Genomic DNA, 20,544 nt, shown 5'->3' on the forward strand with positions numbered 1-20,544 from the left:
AAACTCAATTTTGTTTAATTTTTCAATAATTAATTTTATATGTATGTCAAATAAATGTCTTTATTTTATAGATGTTTAAATAGATTTAAAAGATATCTTTTTTTTCAAGGCTTCAACATTTAATGCCATGACTTTATGAATTTAAGACTGTCTGCTCGGACTTAATATTTTTTGGATACTTTTTTAATACCCGCAGAAACCCTGTTATTATGTACTTATCTTTAATCATTATCATTTAATGCTCATGTAATACATGATTTGTACCTTTTTTATACATGATTTGTACCTTTTTATTAATATGTTATAAATAAGAATATATATATTAAAGCGAGTACAACAAATACTACCACAATATATAATTGTTTATATATGTTTATATATATATATATATATATATATATATATATATATATTTGTTTACATTGCGGAAATGGGAATGATATATTTTGCATTACATTTACAAGAATTTGTGAGGAGTGTCATGAAAATCTTCATGTTATTTTTGAAATGTAATTTCTTATTTATTTAGTTTGATTTTGGAGTGAAATGTGACATTTCACAGAAACAGAATTGGTCGAGAGTGAATTTGTCAAAAGCGTTGTAAATAACCACATCTTGCTTAAACAAACTTAGACTCAGAGTTCCCAGAAAAGGGCTTCAAGGGCAAAAACATCAATAAATTCACATTTCTGTAGTGAATGTAAAATATACACATATATGTATACTGTATATATATAGCTTTTTTATAATATATATATTATAAAAATATATATATATATATAGCTTATTTTATAATATATTTTTATAATATATATATAATATACTTGTGTTAGTTTGCTAAAAAGAAATAGCTAACAAGAAATGGGATAAATTCTTGGTCTCCATGTTTCTTGTTTACAGCCAGGGTTGCTACACTATTTACATGGTTCACTGTCAATAGAGTTCTATCTAGAGTTTGAGCGTGACGATAAGTATGATATCTATTTACTTGTGCAAATAACTGCGTGAGCAGGCCAGAGCGAGACAGGAAGTTCATGTGTGTCTGAGTTTGCTCAGGGCGCTAATCTCACCTCATCGCCACTGTACTGTTTCAGGCAGTGCAGGAAACGACACGTGTTGGACAACCAGAAGGAAACCGTCTCAAAGTCCTCACCTCGTTTCTGTAGAAAAAGCAAAACAGTAATAGTTTGCAGTGATAAAGGAAAACAAAGTTATTCTGCCTTTTTAATAGTATTGTCAAAAAATGTGAATGGTGTGAGAGAGTGAGTGTGTTGAGACCTTGAGGATCTTCTTGATGCTGTTAATGACAGAGGTGAGTAGAGATCGGACTTTCTGGTCATCATTAACGTAGTCGGCATGGCGCAGACACATGAAGAGGATGTATGCCGGCAGTCCTGGTATCAGATTCACTGCCACACCACGAGGCTTCAGCTCTGATGACAAAAATCACACATGCACAGATCAGAGTTTAATAGAGCATTTTCATTTTTTTATTATTATTATTTTTTTCCATTTCATTTCATTAAGGCTATTTTTATTAAGGCCTTAATCCAATTTTCTTAAAAGAGTGTACCTTGGAATGGAAATCATGTAAGCTAGAATAAGACTTAATCTAAGTTTAGATCTGAATACCGACAGAGGAAAAAAAAACTAATAATAATAAAAATAATAATAATAATAATAAAATAAATCAATTAATTAAAAGATCTAATGGAGGAAATTGTATTTAAATATTAATTTAATTTGTTCAAAAATGTATTTTTTTAAATAGTAATATCAATTATTTAATAGATGTATTGGTAACCTTATTTTGATGGTCCACTTCAAAGTAATTCAGTAACTTTGCATGTACATGTCAACTAACTCTCATTAGAGTATTAGTAGTCTCTGCATGAATAAATGTATAAGTGAAATACATTTATTTGTGAATAAAAGCCTAAATTTAATCTGTTCAAAAAGTTCATATAGAGATCGTAAAACTAATCCATATGAATGAAGCGTCAAAGTGGTAGCTGTGTTCTGTAACTGTCATTGGAGAGCATAGAACAGGTGATTTTTGGGGTACTATCCCTTTAATAGGAAAAAAACTGCTAATGCGTTATTTTCAATGTCCCGCAATAGACATTCTACTGGCTACAAGTAACTTTCCAACTACATTTCAACTTATTCTTCAAACCTGACACTTAACATCAAAAAATCTACTACAGTCTACAACTACTGTAATGAGAGTTAACTGACATGTAGTCATAAAGTTACTTAGTAGAATATCTAAAGTGGGCCATTGAAATAAAGCAGTATTTTTGCAGTTGTGGGTTTATGTGCTAGATTTACTAACGGCCAGCGCAAACCCTGTTTTAGCGTTAAAAAAACTACTTTCAAAATTTACCAAAGTGGTGCAGAGAGATATTAATGATGAAAAGGAGTGGGCTGTTATTTTTGTGATTAACCTTATGCATATGCTTTTGTAGGAGTTTCCCATTCAGAAGAAAAAAAAAAATATGGGAGGAGAGCATTTACAAAAAAAAAAAAAAAAAAAAAAAAAAAAATCATAAAGTGTGATTTACAAAGGTTAGTGGTAGTCAATTTACAGGTATTAAAAAAATCTGGCCCTAAGTGTCTTACCAAGTATGAGATTTTTGACCAGTTTGAGTTCATCCTCTTTCTTGTATTCCAGCATTCCCTGGAAATCTTTCTCCCTGCGTGGAATGTTCACTGGATGAACGGGCTCATCGGTCGTCTGTCCCGGAGACACATCCATCTGCCCACCTACAAAACACAGAAAACATCCACACACAAACATGACGGCTCAAATTTAACCCTTAGGGGTCGGCCGTCGCTATAGCCTCGCTTTTTTTCTTATCAGGGCAAAAGAGACTCAAATAACATTTTTTGTCATACATATAAGTGTTAAGTATGATTCAAAACTGTTAAATCTCTACTTTTATTTGTGTACACTCATAATAAAAAACAAATGTTCTGATTTTTGTAAAATGTATGAGTTCACCTTGGATTTACGTCAGAAGAACACGATTTGAAGATACGAATTTTAAGGTAAGAAATTTAATCTCACTTATAGTAGTTAGCATGTTAACAGCTGGCAACATTTCAATGTTAAAGGGATACTCCACCGTTTTTTTTCATAGTAAACTATGTTATTCCCTTAAAGGGATATTCCACTTTTTTTGGAAATAGGCTCATTTTACAACTCCCCCAGAGTTAAACAGTTGTGTTTTACCGTTTTCGAATCAATTCAGCCGATTTTCTGATATTTAGAAGAATATCAGTAACCAGACCGTTTCTGGTCTCATTGACTTCCATAGTAGGAAAAAAATATACTATGGAAGTCAATGAGACCAGAAACTGTCTGGTTACTGATATTCTTCTAAATATCAAAAAAATCGGCTGAATTGATTCGAAAATAGTAAAACTCGACTGTTTAACTCTGGGGGAGTTGTAAAAATGAGCCTATTTCCAAAAAAAGTGGAGTATCCCTTTAAATAAGACCAGTTGATACATACCTCTTTCGTCTCAGTGCGTACACTCAATCACTCTAGCACGCGAGACAAAAGAGTCGACAATTATACATTATAATACATTATAATAGTTATACAATTTTTACATGCTTAGAAAAGTGCAACGTTTTATTTTGCGCTAACATTCTTGGTCGAGTAGCACTACTTGTGTAACTGTATTTAAACAGGAAAAACGTGGAGGTGTTTGGTCGCTTCTCTGCTTGGATCCTAAATGGATGAACTGGGCTAAGCTAAGTGCTAACAAAGTTATGTCGTAAGACAGAGAGGTATATATCAACTCGTCTTAGTTAAGGGAATAACATAGTTTAATATGAAAAAACGGTGGAGTATTCTTTTAAATAAATATGACGCTATCCTATTAATTAATTTACTGTATATACTATTAATATAGTATAATTAAAGAGAAGAGCTGACAGATGATTTCTGAACAGGGGCTCAAAACACAGCCTGTGACGCATACCTTCCAGGTCATTGATCTTCTTTGCAAAGACTTTGAGCTGTTTCTTCAGCTTGCGGACAGTCTTATCCTGTTTCTCCAGCTGCTCCATGAGATCCTGTCACCAGAGAGACAAGACATCATCATCATCATCATCAGACAATTGTAGCAGGTTATGGCAACTGAGAGTCTCTTTGGCAGCAGAGTGAAAAATAGGGTTTATTTTAGTGAATCGGGACAAAGCAGGTCAAACGAGCATCTTTCAGTTCTGCAACAATCTGAAGATATCAGCTTTCATCTGTCCATGCAACTCATTACACAGAGAGAAAAATAGAAACAAAGATGGGTGAATCTCACAAATAAATGGCACTTTTCACCCCATTCAAATCATTTTGCTTAGTGAAAAAAAGCATATTTTGAAAAAATATAATTACATTTTTTATTATGTGGTGTCATTCTTGCGAGATTCACTTACAAGAGAGAAACTTTCAAATGTATTATATATTAAAAAGTGTGTTGATTCACACTGCTGTGGGTTAAACACACAGTTAGAGTTCAACGCAGCTCAGATTCTGTGCAACACACGCTAGTTTCAGTTAGTGTTCAGATACATGCACACACACACACACACAGTCCTACATACAACCATCCTGCGTAACATGCTGATTCTGTAGGCTTTATACTCCTTTGGATCATCAGAATGAAGCTCCTGTGAATGAAACATCTGCACATCAGATGAGCCCTTAAACACCTGATGCAGGTGCACAGAACAGCACTGAAACCAAAATCACACTCCACCGTTTCATAAGGGAGTAAATCTGAAATCATTTAGAATCACACGAAACAAAAGATTGAGCAGCAGGATTGAGCAGAACTGTCTTTTCAATGCAAATACTGTACAAAATTTGATCACTGATCTATATAATGATAATGTCATTCTATATAGTGCATTTGATACTTTTGATATTCATCTGGACATGACCCAAAAAGTATGTGTTTAGAGCCTATTGTTCAATATATCTGACAAATATGTACACCATAGCTACCATTTGGGAAAATTTCTTAATTTAATAATTCATGGCTAATAATTAGTCAATGTTTTGTACATTGGCAATTCACCAACATATATAGGGTGAATTGCCCTAATGTGGGACACCTAAGGTCTAGTGTTTGTAGGTCCCCCATAAATACATTTATGACAGTGAAACTATGGGTTAGACAAAGCTGCGGTGTCATGTGTGGTGTCAAAATCACATGACCTATCAAATGTCCAATCATATTTGAGGGTGGAGCAATCATCAAACAGGAGACACCTTGTGTGAAAACCATATGAAGGTTAATGACATTTGATGTTAAGGAGTTAAATAGATTTTAAACAAAGCAATCCTGCTACTTTTTGGCCTAAAAAAAACTTTTTGGCCTAAACAAAAAATGTTTCACCTAAAGCATTGATGAAATAGAAACAGGATTTGCATTACCTTTTTTCAGATTCTGTGGTCAGATATGAATAAATATGTAATTCCTAATAAGAAACTCACTTTAAAATAATAAAAATATTATCCATGTAATGATTTTATCAGTAAGTTTAAAGAAGGGGTTTCTCCATTATGCTGTTTTTGTAAAGAGGAAACAGAAACAATTGTAAATTGATTTTTTAGTTGTAATTATGCCAAATTATTTTGGTCCAAAGTTTCTCTGTTTATTTATTAGGTCTTTTAACCACTATAGGTGTGTTTAATCAATATAACTGATATAATGGTCTTGTTTATGGATTGTGATACTGGTTTACTGGAAATGGATAACATAACTAAAAATATTGTTATTTTACATGCTTCATCCATTCATAACCAAGAAAATGACTAACTAAGATTTAAAAAAGAATCTAAAATAAAATAAGATTTTACTATTCTACATGTATCAATGGGATTTTTGGTCTTTTATCATAGATTTTTCAGTGTCCCATATTAGGAACACAACTGTCCCACATTGAGAAGCTGCTGATTTTCTCAGACAACTTGCAATAAGAGCACTAATATGTCTATAATTTCTCTTATGAATGGGTTATCTGAATTTTCTCTTTTGGTTTGATTAGGACACATACTGGGGTTTTTAAAAAGGTATTTTGTGTGGATATAATGTTTTGGTTACACATCGCAATATGTCACAGAAGTCCGAAGTGCAAAAAATGTCCCACATTAGGGCAATTCACCCTAATACAGTATTTCATATATGTATGCTATGTATTTGGCGACACAGCTTACCCCCTGACATGTTCTACTCCACTCTCTACTAAATGTGCTAGTTAAATCGGTTAAATCTGCAGACCACCATTGTCAACCTATTAATTAAAGACCCCATCAAATGTTTCCTTTTCTGTGTTGATGTACTATTAAAACAGGACAACACAGTCAACAATTCTGCTATCTGGTGGCAGGTGATTATGGGGAGATTCTTATTCTATAACAATAATAATACAAAAAAAGGATTCTGTGATCTTGCAATTGCTATAACAAACAACAAATTCAATTGTACACTGAATTATTTGCAGCAGCTTGCATTTTTGTCTCATTTTTTAAAACAAATTCCCACAAACATGTTAACCTGATAGGGATGCAATGGGCTTTATGCCCAGCTGCACTACTTCCTGAACTTAAGCCAGCTCCTTGTTTCCTGTCTGCCATTATTGGCCGAACTTGATTAATTCAGGTGTGTCTGATTATTGTTGCCATGACTACTGAGGTCAGGCACACCTGAATTAATCAATTTGGCCAATAATTGCAAACAGGAAACAAGGAGCTGGCTTAAGTTCAGGAAGTAGTACAGCTGTGCACAAAGCCCATTGTGGCTTTAACGATTTAAACGATTCCAGACGATGAATAAGGGTCTTATCAAGCGAAAAGATCGCTCATTTAAAAAAAAACAATTATAAATAACAAAGTTTAAGTTTTATAAGCTCAAATGTTCTGTGATGCGCGTTCGTGACTCTCCTGTTCAAACTCGTTTATCAAAATGAACAAATGTTTTTCGTGTCATTTGGTTCATTCAACGAACGAAATTAATGAGTTGACTCTGGAAAAGATTCGGAGAGAAAGTTTGAATAGGAGAGTCAAGCATCAGAGAAGAGCAAGGCAACCATTTGAGCTTATAAAACGTATATTTTTTCTTTTAAATGAGCGATCGTTTCGCTTGATAAGACCCTTATTCATCGTCTGAAATCATTTAAAGCCCTTTGAACAGTTTGCAGTTTTCACTTGACCTTGGGAACTGTTTGGTTCCCATTGAAGTCCATTATATGGAGAAAAATCCTAGAATGTTTTCATCAAAAACCTTCATTTCTTTTCGACTGAAGAAAGAATGACATGGATATCTTGGATGACATGGGGGTGAGTAAATTATCAGCAAAAGTTTTTCTAAAAGTGAACTACTCCTTTAAGGGCCAAGAACAAGTCTTACAGGCCACATATCTTGAATGTGACATCATTAATAAAACCAACTGGGATTAATATTAGGATATTACTATACTGAAAAATAGGTTATAACACTTAAACCAATTGTCTACTACTATACTCTACTATCTTTCTACAAATTAACTTACATTTATGGGGCTGTTGAGAGACGACAATACGTTTTTTTTTGTATTATTATTTGTTCAATAGTAGAAAAAACAAGAAGTGGATAGTGTGTCTGGCTGGAGGTGGAGAAGCACTGGTATAGGGAAATGTCAGGATAGTGTCTGTACTGACCAGGTTCTCGTTGGTGAGGCGTGTGATCTCGTGTTGCAGACTGGCTTCGATTCGAGCCTCTGGAGGAAGCTGTAGATTTTGAGCCAAAAGCTGCTGCTGACGGTTATTGTCCTCTTTAACACTCTGCAGCTCTCCACGCAAAACCTCCACCTCATTTTCATGAGACCGACGCTGAGCCTGCAACTGAGACTCCAACAACCTATAGAGAGAGAGAGAGAGAGAGAGAGAGAGAGACTGCCTTTGAGTTGAGGAAATAACCAAAAATACACTTCTTCATTAGAGTAGCATTAGCTTCTGTTTTGAGATCAAAGAGTTTAGGGAATAGTTAATCCAAAGATGAAAATATTGTCATTATTTAGTTATGCTCATTTTAAACCTGCAAGGAGGAACTTTTATGCAGCGCAATGACTGCATACAAGTAGTAGATAAAAATTGGTATGCCATATCTCCAGGTCATCTGAAGTCATATAATAGATAGCTTTGGTTGAGAATCAAATTGAAATTGTTATTATTCACTGCTAATCTCGTTTTATTTTAAAAATGTTGTGCTGATTAGTGTTATTTTAGTATCATTGAGATACTACTATCGTTTTTAATATTTTGAATTGTTTTATTTTATATTTTAATTGTAGTTAAATTTTTTTAAATGTACATTTTATTTAAGTTTTAGCTTTATTTATTTTAGTACATCACATTAAACTAAATTAAAATGAGATGGTTGAAATAAAGTTTAAGTTGTTATATTTTATTTCATTTCAAATAATGATTTTTTTAATGGTTTTATTTCGAGGGGTCATTTACATGACACCATTTTCAATTAAAAATGGAAATAATGGTGTGTTTTTTTTTCAATTTTTTTTCCAAAAACAGGTTCCAAAGTGCAAGTTTCTGAAACGATACCCTTATCGTCTCCGTGTAAACGACAACAACAACGTAATTTTGTGAGAATGGTGACGTCAAGCGCATGGGTAGTACGTGTTCAGTCTAGGAGTATTGTTTCTTTACAAGTGACATCGCCAACTACTGGCCTGCCGGCACAATTCAGCGTTTTTAGTCAATTTCTAAACAACTACTTTGAGGGAATCGTTTTGACAATGTTGTCATCTGTACGCAAAAAAACACAAAGGAAAAACTTTTCCGTTTTAGTACAGCATTGTCACGTAAATGCACCCTTGGTTAACAATAAAAACCCTAGTGCAGATGTGATACAGTATACCAGGTTTCATAATACAAAAAAAAAAAATAAAATAAAATGTGCCATAACCAATTCTGAAAGACGAATGAGATCTTAGAGTGAAGGTGAAGATATTCAGTGAACAATTATATATCCACCTGGTTCTCACACAAATCTATAGTATAATTTCAAAAGATTTGGAATACTGCACACAAGCTATAAAGACTAGTTTTATGGTACTTTTTGGAACTTGACTATGAACCGTCATAAAGGTTCGGAAGAACATCCAGAACAAGATGTTATGACAACATAAATAATGGCCAACTTTTAATGTTTGAGTGAACCATTCCCATCTAAGGCTCAAAAACCTGCCCATTCTTCATTGCAGTGCAGTAGTCAGCATTCAACACTTCTCGTAACTACATGCTGTTTTAAAATAAGAATTGTGCAACCCAATTTAATTTTGGTTAGTCCAGTATATTATCACTACAAGGAGTTCTTGCAGGTTTTGAAGCACTACTCATACTATCTGTTAAGGAGAACAGTCTGAACGCACTAGTGTTTAGGGAAGTATAAAAAGCACAATGTTAGATGATTATGTCTTTAGAAAGCTGAGGGACCAAAATCAGTCTAAAAGCAGAGAATGGAGAGATGAGAAAGCTGAACGCTCAGACATTTCTACATGCTCTCATCTCTCGGCTCTTGAGCTCTTGAACCTGTTTGTTTCCTTTAACCCTTCATAAACCAACCACAGCTCTCCATCCTCATTCAGTTTATGGTAGTCAGGGAATGGGGATCTGATGGGGTGGAACAAAGAAAGAAAAGGTAAGAAAAAAAAGTGGCAAACTTAGATGTGTGTGGCATGTTGAGGAGTTTTACAGGTTATTTAAAATAATTGTTCACCCAATATAGAATATTTGATATTATATGTAAGGAATGGAACGTAATATAAGTCCAACTAAGATTTGAGAGCTGCTTTATGGAGGAGGGAAAGATTAATGTAGAGAAAGAATTAAGTAAAACAGCAGTAAATAAAACAGAATAAGTAATGAAGATAAAACAATGATAATGGGCTATATGCACGCATAAATTCCGCATTTGACGCAAGGATGCTCGTCCATTTCCGGTTGTGGAGATTAAAGCGTAGGAAAACCGAGTCTTGCAGAGTCTTCAAAATTTACTGTCCTCCAGTCTTTGAAATGAAACGTACATACGTTTAGATGTAATTTTATATATAGTTATATTTATTTAATATAATTTTTAAAAGAAGCATAAACACAACAAGGGGTGTCTGTTTTATCTGTTTTTGTGACTAACGTTTCTTTAGTATAACCATGGAGTTTAAAATTCAATATAAATTCTCGGTATTGCATTGGACTCTACGATCGGCGGAAGTTATCGAGCTTCCCTAATGCTTCACCGGAAATACCGCCGTGCATAGAGCCCATTAAGAAGACTGCAAGTGTAACCATCAATTATTAATAATAATAATAAAAAAGCAATAGTTTGCCATCCATTCATTCACATAAATTAGCTATTTGTGCACTGAATATAGGTAATAAATGGCATCCAAGCAGTCAGCCAAAAGCCAAATTTACCTTTGAACGGACAGAAATTCTGATCAACACAATCAATGTGATTTTGCTGGCATATTTTGTACAGTCGTTCACAAAGATTGCTGCACTGATATATTATTTCAAATAAACCCTCCTCGAAAGCTGCCTGAAGCAAACTGGTTGTTTTATCATTTTAAAAGCAAACTAGACTTTAGACAATCCCTTCTTATTAGTTAAAGGTCATGCCTAGCAAAGCTTTTCTGAATGTTTTCTCATCTATGTATGGGCTTTGGAATGCTGCTCTGCTCTGAGCTGCACACACATGCAGTGAGAGCGGCCTATCATGCCTGTCCATCTGTTACCTCAACCTGCTCACAAGCTCGTTCACTTCAGTCGGTCTGCGTGTAAACCTGGGTGATCTGTGCAGGACAGAGATGAGCCATCAACAGACAGACAGACAGATACAGACAGAGCCTGATCCTAAACACAGAGGCTTATGAATAAGGTTGTGAGAACGATAAATCATAATTTCCTCAGTTGGAGATCGATGCTATTCAATGGATGTATGCGAGACACTATAGAGAAGATAACCAGCAGCAAAACATAGATCAGAACAGAGGTTCTCAAACCGAGAGGCTCAGAGGGGCACAAATAGAGATGGGTGGTGTGATGGTAAAATAGACCACTTGGGTGTTTGCAAACACTGATGATGTGTTTTGCGGGCGGAGCCTAAATGGTGGCAGGAAATGACAGTAAGCAGTCTAAGGAAACAGTATAAGGTAAATATAAGTAATAAGGTAATAATAATATTTTTTTTCCTCACAATTCACAGTTTATATCTTCAGAATTGGTGGATATAAAATATACTTCCCCTCAGAATTGTGATATAAACACAATTGTGAGTAATGTTCAAATTGGAAGATACTTTTTAAAAATATATAATTTCATGATGTAACTGTGGGGTAATACATTGTGTCCCCTATATTATATGTAGGCCTAATTTTACATCATATATATATATATATATATATATATATAGTAGACTTAATCACAAGTTTTATCAGCTCAGTCTGTACATTTAATGGCTTGCAACTATAAAGCTGTGTACAAAGCTGTGTAGACAGCTTTTTTATTTTAATGGGAATCATTTAGTTTTGACAAAAAATTCAACTGATGTGCTGTTACACCATTACCATCATCTATTGTACAATGGCTTCAAAATGTCATGCATCCAGTCATATTTCAATTATATTACATTTTGAATATCTTGATTTTAACTCAATCTTATCTCTTTGGTTCACATTCAGGTAAAATAATAAGAAAAATGTACTTGTTTTTTTTTTTTAAAGTAATAGTCCATTTGATTATTAGAAGCTTATGTAATATAAACTACCGTTTAAACGTTTGGGGTCAGATAAGATTAAAAAAAAAAGATTAGAAAAAAAAAAACATTCAATTGACCAAAAATTACATTAATAAGGTTACAAATCTTTCTTTCATCAGAACTTTCTATTCATCGAATAATCCTAAAAAGAAGTATCACATACTCCACAAAAAAATGCAACAACTATTTTTTAACACAGATAATGAGAAGGAATGCTTCTTAAGCGCACCATATTAAACATATTAAAATGATTTCAGAAGGATCATGTGACACTTCAAAAACACATTTTCACCAGTAATTACTTAAGTCTCTAATCACAGAATTAAATTCCATTTATATATATATATATATATATATATATATATATATATATATATATATATATATATATATATATATATATATATTGTAAATAATATGCATTTTTGATTAAATAAATGCCTTGGTGAGCATAAGATACTTTTTCCAAACACATAAAAAAACATCGACCCCAAACTTTTTAATGGTAGTTTACACAGCATTTTGGGGTACAATTTCTGATTAAGATTACAATATAGTGATATTAGAAGTAGCGACCCTCTGGGGGATGCAAATCAAAGTTAAGAGCCTCTGATGTAAGACATGAAGACTTCACTATGAGTAGGGAAGAGAACAGGACTTCACACAACATATATACACTATGTAATGGATTTGTGATTCAGGACATGACTTTCTGATAGAGGAAGAAATGTAAAGAGAAGCACTGCACCTGTTGGTGTCTTTGAGACCCATGTAGGCCTGGGAGAGCTCCTTGGCATCGGTCAACTTCTGCACATCCTCAATGTACGGCAAAGGTTCAGTCATGGTAGCCTGAACACACACAGAAGATTCACACTCATGTAAGTTATAAATCACTGAATCCATCAACTAACTGACTTTTGAGCATCAGACACATCACAAGAACCATTTCTCATTCACTTCATTCTCAGTTGATAAAAGTTTGAACTTGTAAACTGTAAAGTTAATACATGACATTTGGGCTTTTCATATAAATAAAATGCCAAATGGCGTACTAAGTGTTCGGAAACATCTTCCCAAACTCAGCAAAAGGGCAGCAAAAGGTAGCATTATAAAGACCAAAAATGGAGATGGAAGTGATGTAAATGATTGTTCTGCTGTCTGACCAACATACCTTTTCATCCTGATAAGTGATGAGTGCAACACAGGACAAAAGGAGAGATGAAGTTAGAAATCTTAACAAGACTTGTGAGGAGAAGAATGTTAGTGACAGATATTAACGCACAAAAAACTGAAGTAAGAATGAAAGGCTTCGTGTCTGACCTTGTGTTGCATGGCCTCTTTCTGACTGACGAGTTGAGAGCGCAGGATGAGCACCTCTTCCTTCCGCACCTCCAGCTCCTCGTTGGAGGAGTTCAGCTGATCCAGCAGGACAGTGTACGGAGGAGAACCCGGAGCAGCGGAACCGGCCTCGGCGCTGCCTCTCAAAGACTGACGCATCTCATTCAAATGATGTTTGAGCTTCTTATTCTCAGACTCCAACTCCTGACGCTGGAGAATTCAGAATTATCAACATACAAAAATGTTTATTTAAAATACGAAATGTTACTATTTAACATAATTTACAACTGTATACTGCTTTATCTTCCTATTTTAGACATCCGTTTTACGGGAAAACGTTGTTCTATATCCAGCTACGGCAACAGGAAGGTGTTTCAACACAGTTGTAATTTCATAAGTATTGGTCAAAGACCATAGTGAAAACATAATGATGCCATAAATTGACTTGAAATAGACATTTAAATATATTTACTGGCAGTGGTGGCTACGATCAAAGCACACGTCAGATTTCAACTCTTGTAGTACGTACGTTTTTGAGTTAGTGCGAACTTGCACGCACCATAGTAAATCTGGCAATGTAATGAGAGTTATGTCTGTGTGTGCTTGTGTTTACCTTGAGAGATTCATACTCCAGCTCAGCACCACGAGCTTTCTTATGTTCCTCATCATCCTGGCCAACAAGAAAACACATTTTCAATTACAGTAACAGTGCGTTTGTAAAAAAAACAAACATATATAGAGCTAAGAGACCACTGCAAAATTATAACCAGAGAAAATGGTAATTTTGCTGTATGTATGTATGTATGTATGAATGTGTGTTTGAGTTTACTTAGCTATAGATTGAAAAAAAAAAAAATCACACTGAAATAATCAAACTAAAACACTGTAAAAATTATATGGTAAAATCTTAATTGGTAACTGTAGATTCCTTACTAACTATATACATTATGGTGAAAAACTAAAGTAAATCTAAAAGGACATTTCATGTTTGGAAGTGAAAAGGCTATTTTATAATTTACAGAGAAAAACTGTAAACCGTAAAAATTCTATTAATTTGTTAATGAATGGTTCATTTTAGTCAAAAACACGTACTTATATTATTTTAGTATTTGGGTTACGTGGGAGTCACTATGTTTAACTTAAAATAAAAACTAGGGCTGTGCAAAAATTAATTGCGATTAATCGCATCCAAAATAAAAGTCTGTGTTTTCATCATATATTTGTGTGTGCTGTATATAATTATATTGTATATATAAATACCTATGCATGCATGTATATATTTAAGAATTATTTGCGCTTAAATTCTGTATATATATATATATATAATATATAATCTATATTATATAAATATAAATATTTTATATATGAATAACACATTTTCTTAAATATATACATGAATGTGTGTGTATTTATATATACAAAATAATTATATACAGCACACACATATATTATGTAAACACATATACTTTTATTTTGGATGCGATTAATCGCAATTAATTTTTGCACAGCCCTAATAAAAAAACATTGATGGTATGTTCTCATTTAGAAAGCAAAGCGAGTGTGTGTATGTGTGTGTACCCTAGCTCTAGCCCGCTGAAACTGCTCTTCCCTCCGGTCGAGTTCGTTCTGCAGTGACTGTTTTTCTTGCTCTAGTTCGGAGACTCTCTTCTGTAGCTTCAGGAACAGGGACATATCCAGTATTGCCTTGGAGACATCCTAAGGAGAGAATAAAACATTTTTATACCCACAATATGTGCCATTTTATGTTTTACTTCTAGGATATTTAAAACGTCAACAGCCAACGAATGTCAGAAAAGTAATTAGTTACCAAGCCTAAAATCGATTTAATATCATAAACAACTGTGTAATATAAATGATGGAAGTGACTTCTGCTCTCACCTCCCCACCGCGGGACCCTTCCTCGGACTCTGCAAATTCGGAGTTGTAGGTACATTCTGATTCGTTGCTGCTGTGTGTGGAGTCTGTGCGCCTGTGGCCAGGTTTTGGAACATTCTAGAAGAAAGAAAGGACCCATGAGAGGACAGGAGGCTTTTACTAATAGGAGTGTGCTGGATCTGAGCCTAAACCAGGCTAATCTTTCAGAATACACATTGATTAGTTGATTTATAAGATGTGAAATTAAGTAATCCATAGATGAATGTGTCTTTACCACTGCAAGTGAGATCTCCTCTTTCAAATCGTCGTATTTCTCCTCTAGTCGCAGGTGTTCGGTAAGGAGGTTTTGGTAGCGAGACCGTTCCTCGTTTAAATCGTTTTCTAGCTGCTGGGTTTCCTCCTTCAGAGCCCTCTGCATTTTCTCTATAAAACACAGACATGTTAAACATCATTTACACACAATCCCCAATATTGACTTGGTTGATATTGAATGCACATAAATGACAGACACTGTTTATAAAGGATTTAGATTTGTTTTTTTTTTTTTTTGAGTGTACTCTAGGTATAGCAGTGTGAAGACTGGTCGAAACAATTTTTTTTCAATATTTTTCTTGTTTTATATTATTAGAATAGTATATTTTCTGATGATTTTAATGTGCCATTTGGTCATTCATTTTCATAAAGACTATAAGACAGAAATATTAAACAGAATGTCTGATTTAAACAATTGATTTGGTACAATGATGATATGCAGTAATAGAATTGTTTGTTTGAACAATTCATTTGAAACCATGACTCAAAGATGTTCACAGTTTGTTCCCATGTGACATTTTTTTGTTTAGTAAAAATGTACTGTACGTCACAGAATGATCGGTTAAAGAAGATGAGATGAGGCAGTGCAGAACTAAATGTAGCAAACTACTTTAATAAACAATATCAAAATACAAAAGGTAAAAAAAAAGGAAGACACGTAACAGTGTGACATCCAAGACAATGAACTCGGGGGCCGTTAACACAATGCCATTTTCATATAAAAACTGAAAACGTTTTATGAGTTTTGGTCACTTATTTACATGACAGCAGCGTTTTTAGGGCTTGAAAACGCAAACCTTTGAAAACGTGTTTCAAAGTGCAAGAAAACAATACCATTATTGTCTTGTTGTATTGAGTTAGTTTAGCAAAAACATCTGCAAAGTCTATTGCAGACGTCGATATTCAGACATGCATTAATCATGGTTGCAAGTGGAGTTAACTTGCTCTCGAGTGTTGACGGACAGGCTTCGACTGTTCCAATATGGCGAATGGTTTATGCAGCCCACAAAAACAGACGATAATGTAGATGTGTGTGTATATATATATATATATATATATATATATATAGGTATATATATCTATGACCATGACAACAAATTAACACAAACTAGAAACCACAATTATGGAAGGAAATACAGGAAATAAAGCAACACAAACTAAAAGTCCATGAAAGTGAAACCAAATCACCAACATAAATGTTACATTTTGTCATTAAAAAGTAATGTTTATTACAATATATTGCTATACTGGTGCATATAAATGATGATTAAAGCTACACTGTGTGATTTTTACCCCCATCTAGTGGTGAAAGGGTATATGACCATCCAGTGAATATTAGTTTCTGTTCCTCTCAATTCCGATTTCGTTTTAACTCCTACGGTGGCCAATGTAGTCCAAGATTAACCTGGCTTCCGGTTCGACCTCGTCCATGAGTGTTAACTCAAACATAAACGCGAAAGGCGAAGCTTGAATTAACGGGTATGTCCCTCTTTGGCTAATGTACTTTCAACTTTACATGGCGACCGACATTAGAACCCCTTACCCGTATGTATTTTCAATGGCATATTATAAACTCACGAGAATACTTTATTACTTGAACGAAGTAAATATACATTAATGAGCACATATTTTTTTGAAAGAACTATGTATTTTTAGCTAAGAATAAACTAAAAGAGTTACACAGTGTAGCTTTAACGTGACTAAATATTCTTCAAAAAGTTTTTGCCTACCTGTCCACTGCTGGCCTTGTTCTTGGATGAGTCGGTTCAGGTCGTTTTTCTCGTTCTTCAGCAGGTGGTTTTGCTCCTTTAGTTCTGAGATCATCTGTCACAAATATTACACAAACACAATCAGTCGACTGCATGCCATTTTAGTCTTTATAAGATTATATATATATATACATATACAAACATTACATTAGCTGTGGTAAGCTACATCGTGTCACAGATTCTTGTATTTATTGAACGGGAACATTGATTTAACTGCTGGGAAACGAGAAATGTTCTATTCCTCTACTGTACCATCCTAAAACTAGAACTACCTCTAACATTTGTGCTGAGCGCTAGTCTCTCTCTCTCTCTCTCTCTCACCTGTGTGAATGTACAGGTCTCTTCTCTTCCCAGGTTTAAAGCAGTGTTTCTCTAAACCCTGAATATGGAGATAAACTGGAGTATATCTTTGTCTTTAGAGGGCTCTACAATCTATTTAAAATCAGGGTAATGTGGGTAACTTGTGGGTCTAACTTGACTTTTTTGAGGATCTATTGTGGAGAGCAACTAGAATTTGCTAATGTAATGTCATACCATCAATGAGGTTTTGTAGGAACAAATCAAATCAACACACATCTGAGAAACAGATCAAACACACACTAAAATATTCATTTATATTCGAGTCATACACTAATAACTACTAATGCTGCATTCAAGCCATGTCGTAATTACCGTAGTCTCAAGATGACAACATGTGACGTTATATTCGGAGCTGTTCACATCCTCAGAATTATGCGTTTCTACGGCACCACTATCAACGCCTAAATGCATAATGTAATTACGAGCTCCGTGAGGACATGAATGCTTTTTACAAGTTGAAATCGTGGTGTCATGGTGTAAATGCACCTTTAGACTTTTTTTTTAACCGGTAATTATTCTGTTAAACTAATTTGCAAAGGTTTTATAAATCACTCAGTGGTATGGGATAACTTTAGGACACTGGAACCATGGATGTAGTGTGGTACATTTAATTAATCACTTTTTCAATCAGTAATTGACATGAGCTATCCAAATTAACTGACTTCTGGAAAACTACTGAGTAATGAATCAAATGAACGCGTTTCCTATGAATCCGTTTACTGAAATGAGCCATTCAAATGACACCAATGGGAGACGACTCAAACGCATCAGTGAATTTAAGCTGTCTGAATGAATTGACTTGTATCTAACTCCACTTTTTAGACATATAGCACACTTCCATAAGCTCAATCCCCACCGCCATTTTGATGTGCGTTCAACTTCGTCAAGCGGGTGAAGAAAGTATTATTGGGACAGACCCTCAATCCCTCAATTTCGTCAGAGGGAGCGAGTCTACTTATATGTACACCAGGGAGATCCATAGACCACAATGTGAACATTGTTACGCCACAGTAGACAGCGCCAAATTTTCCCACACAACTCTAATATTTGATATTGGAGTTATTTTGACATTTACCGGCATATTACTTTTAGCTATCTTAAACTTTTTTTTACAGTTATATTTCATTGTATTGTTATCATTTTCATTTGTGTCACTTTTTATATATTGTCCAACAGCCCAATCAAGCAAACAGAATGGTCCGTAAAACAAATCAATAAGGATAAAAAACCCCTGTAAATAATAAATCAGATCCATAGCGGATTCCAAGTGATTAATGGCTTATGGCGTCCCATCGCAAGAGTTCCGCCAGTAGTGGGCGCTCAATGTTAGCAATAACGTACTTCAGAGTGAACGAGACGAATTGAAGTTAGCGAGGGAAGGGTATAAAGAAATGGACAGCCCAGGATTGGGTTATGACTCAATGCATCAATAAATCAGTTGGTTTTCAGTTCATAGAAATTAATGACACCAATGAACTGATTGGGAAAGTGAATGACCCTCAGCTTTTTGAGCATCGCACTAGTACAGTGCTCACAGCTATACAAGTGAACGTGCAGCACCTGTTCCATCTCGTCCTGGTAGGTTTTCGCCCATTCCTCGATGGCTTTCTTTTCCTTCTGTGTGTTATTTAGGTCTTTGCGTAGTCGCTCCAGCTCCTCCATAAGAGTTGTAACTTTGTTGGCGTTGTTTTTGGCATCCTCTTCTGCCCCTCGCAGACGGTGGACTTCCACACGCATGCGCTCAGACTCTGCAGCATGGCTGATCTCTAGACCATTCAAACGTTCGCTGAGAGAACGGTTGTCCTTGTTCTAGAGTGAAACCAAAACAGAACATCAGTTCATTATATTTAATTACGTAAGTACTATTTTGGCAGAATTTTAGTTCTAGAATCAGAGTCATTTTACTTTAGTGAAGTTATCTTATTTACGCCATAGAATTCTTTTGTTTAGCAGTCTTTTTGCCTTGCAAAATTCTGTTTCGTTCTAAGTTTAATAAAAATGTTACTCCAATGTCCCAATAAAATTCCTTTTCAACGTGGATTCCGGCTTTTAAACAAAATCTTTAAACTGACATTTAACCTATATTGTACTATTTTGTCAAGATGATACATTTTCAATTAAAACCATTAATTGTCATTAGAATCATTACATTGACAGCTACATAAACACACACTCAGACAAAAATCCTGCACAGGGAAGTCCAGGATTAGTTCACTTTTGAAAAAATTTTTGCTGATAATTTACTCACCCCCATGTCATCCAAGATGTCCATGTCTTTCTTTCCTCAGTCGAAAAGAAATTTAGGTTTTTGATGAAAACATTCCAGGATTTTTCTCCATATAATGGACTTCAATGGGAACCGGATGGTTCAGGTCCAAAAGACAGTAAATAACAGTTTCAGATGCAGCTTCAAATGTCTTTAAACGATATCAGACGATGAATAAGGGTCTTATCATGTGAAACGATCGGTTATTTCAAAACTTATTCCAAAAATGTAACTTTTATAAGGACAAATGCTAGCCTTGCTCTATTCTGTGAGGCGCGTTTGCAACGTCACATATTACGTAATTACGTTCAAAAGGTCACGGGCGACGTAGCCGAAAGTACAGAGTCAGTGTTTACAAGTTGAACGCATAGGTTGAACGTGCAAACTAACTCAAACGCCGTTTACAAAAAAAGGAATTAAAAGGAAAAACAACGATGTCGGACGATTTTGATTCTGTACTTCCGGCTACGTCGCCCGTGACCTTTTGAACGTAATTACGTATTACGTGACGTTACAAACGCGCCTCAGAGAATATAGCAAGGCTAGCATTTGTCCTTATAAAAGTTACATTTTTGGAATAAGTTTTGAAATAACCGATCGTTTCGCATGATAAGACCCTTATTCATCGTCTGGTGTCGTTTAAAGACATTTGAAGCTGCATCTGAAACAGTTATTAACCGTCTTTTGATACTTGAACCATCCGGTTCCCATTGAAGTCCATTATATGGAGAAAAATCCTGGAATGTTTTCATCAAAAACCTAAATTTCTTTTCGACT

General features: G+C 34.7%; 1 protein-coding gene across 4 annotated transcripts in view; it reads right to left on the reverse strand.

Moving 5' to 3' along the window:
• myo5aa (myosin VAa) overlaps positions 1–20,544 on the reverse strand; it is a 96,212-nt gene that overhangs the window by 8,371 nt on the left and 67,297 nt on the right. The window contains exons 22-37 of one of the 4 annotated variants that reach the window (XM_089135383.1): positions 19,062–19,310; positions 17,103–17,196; positions 15,335–15,483; positions 15,064–15,177; positions 14,743–14,880; positions 13,778–13,834; positions 13,147–13,374; positions 12,575–12,675; positions 10,805–10,861; positions 9,603–9,683; positions 7,713–7,911; positions 4,613–4,678; positions 3,994–4,087; positions 2,623–2,766; positions 1,279–1,433; positions 1,071–1,160 (exon numbers count right to left, since the gene is read on the reverse strand). In XM_089135383.1, coding sequence (XP_088991509.1) covers positions 1,071–1,160; positions 1,279–1,433; positions 2,623–2,766; positions 3,994–4,087; positions 4,613–4,678; positions 7,713–7,911; positions 9,603–9,683; positions 10,805–10,861; positions 12,575–12,675; positions 13,147–13,374; positions 13,778–13,834; positions 14,743–14,880; positions 15,064–15,177; positions 15,335–15,483; positions 17,103–17,196; positions 19,062–19,310 — 2,016 coding nt within the window. The remainder of the gene's footprint in view (positions 1–1,070; positions 1,161–1,278; positions 1,434–2,622; positions 2,767–3,993; positions 4,088–4,612; positions 4,679–7,712; positions 7,912–9,602; positions 9,684–10,804; positions 10,862–12,574; positions 12,676–13,146; positions 13,375–13,777; positions 13,835–14,742; positions 14,881–15,063; positions 15,178–15,334; positions 15,484–17,102; positions 17,197–19,061; positions 19,311–20,544) is intronic. The other 3 variants (XM_089135384.1, XM_089135385.1, XM_089135386.1) reach the window with 3 other exon arrangements.

This window comes from Pimephales promelas, chromosome 10 (assembly GCF_988280905.1).
Source record: "Pimephales promelas chromosome 10, fPimPro1.hap1.1, whole genome shotgun sequence".
Taxonomy (NCBI): domain Eukaryota; kingdom Metazoa; phylum Chordata; class Actinopteri; order Cypriniformes; family Leuciscidae; genus Pimephales; species Pimephales promelas.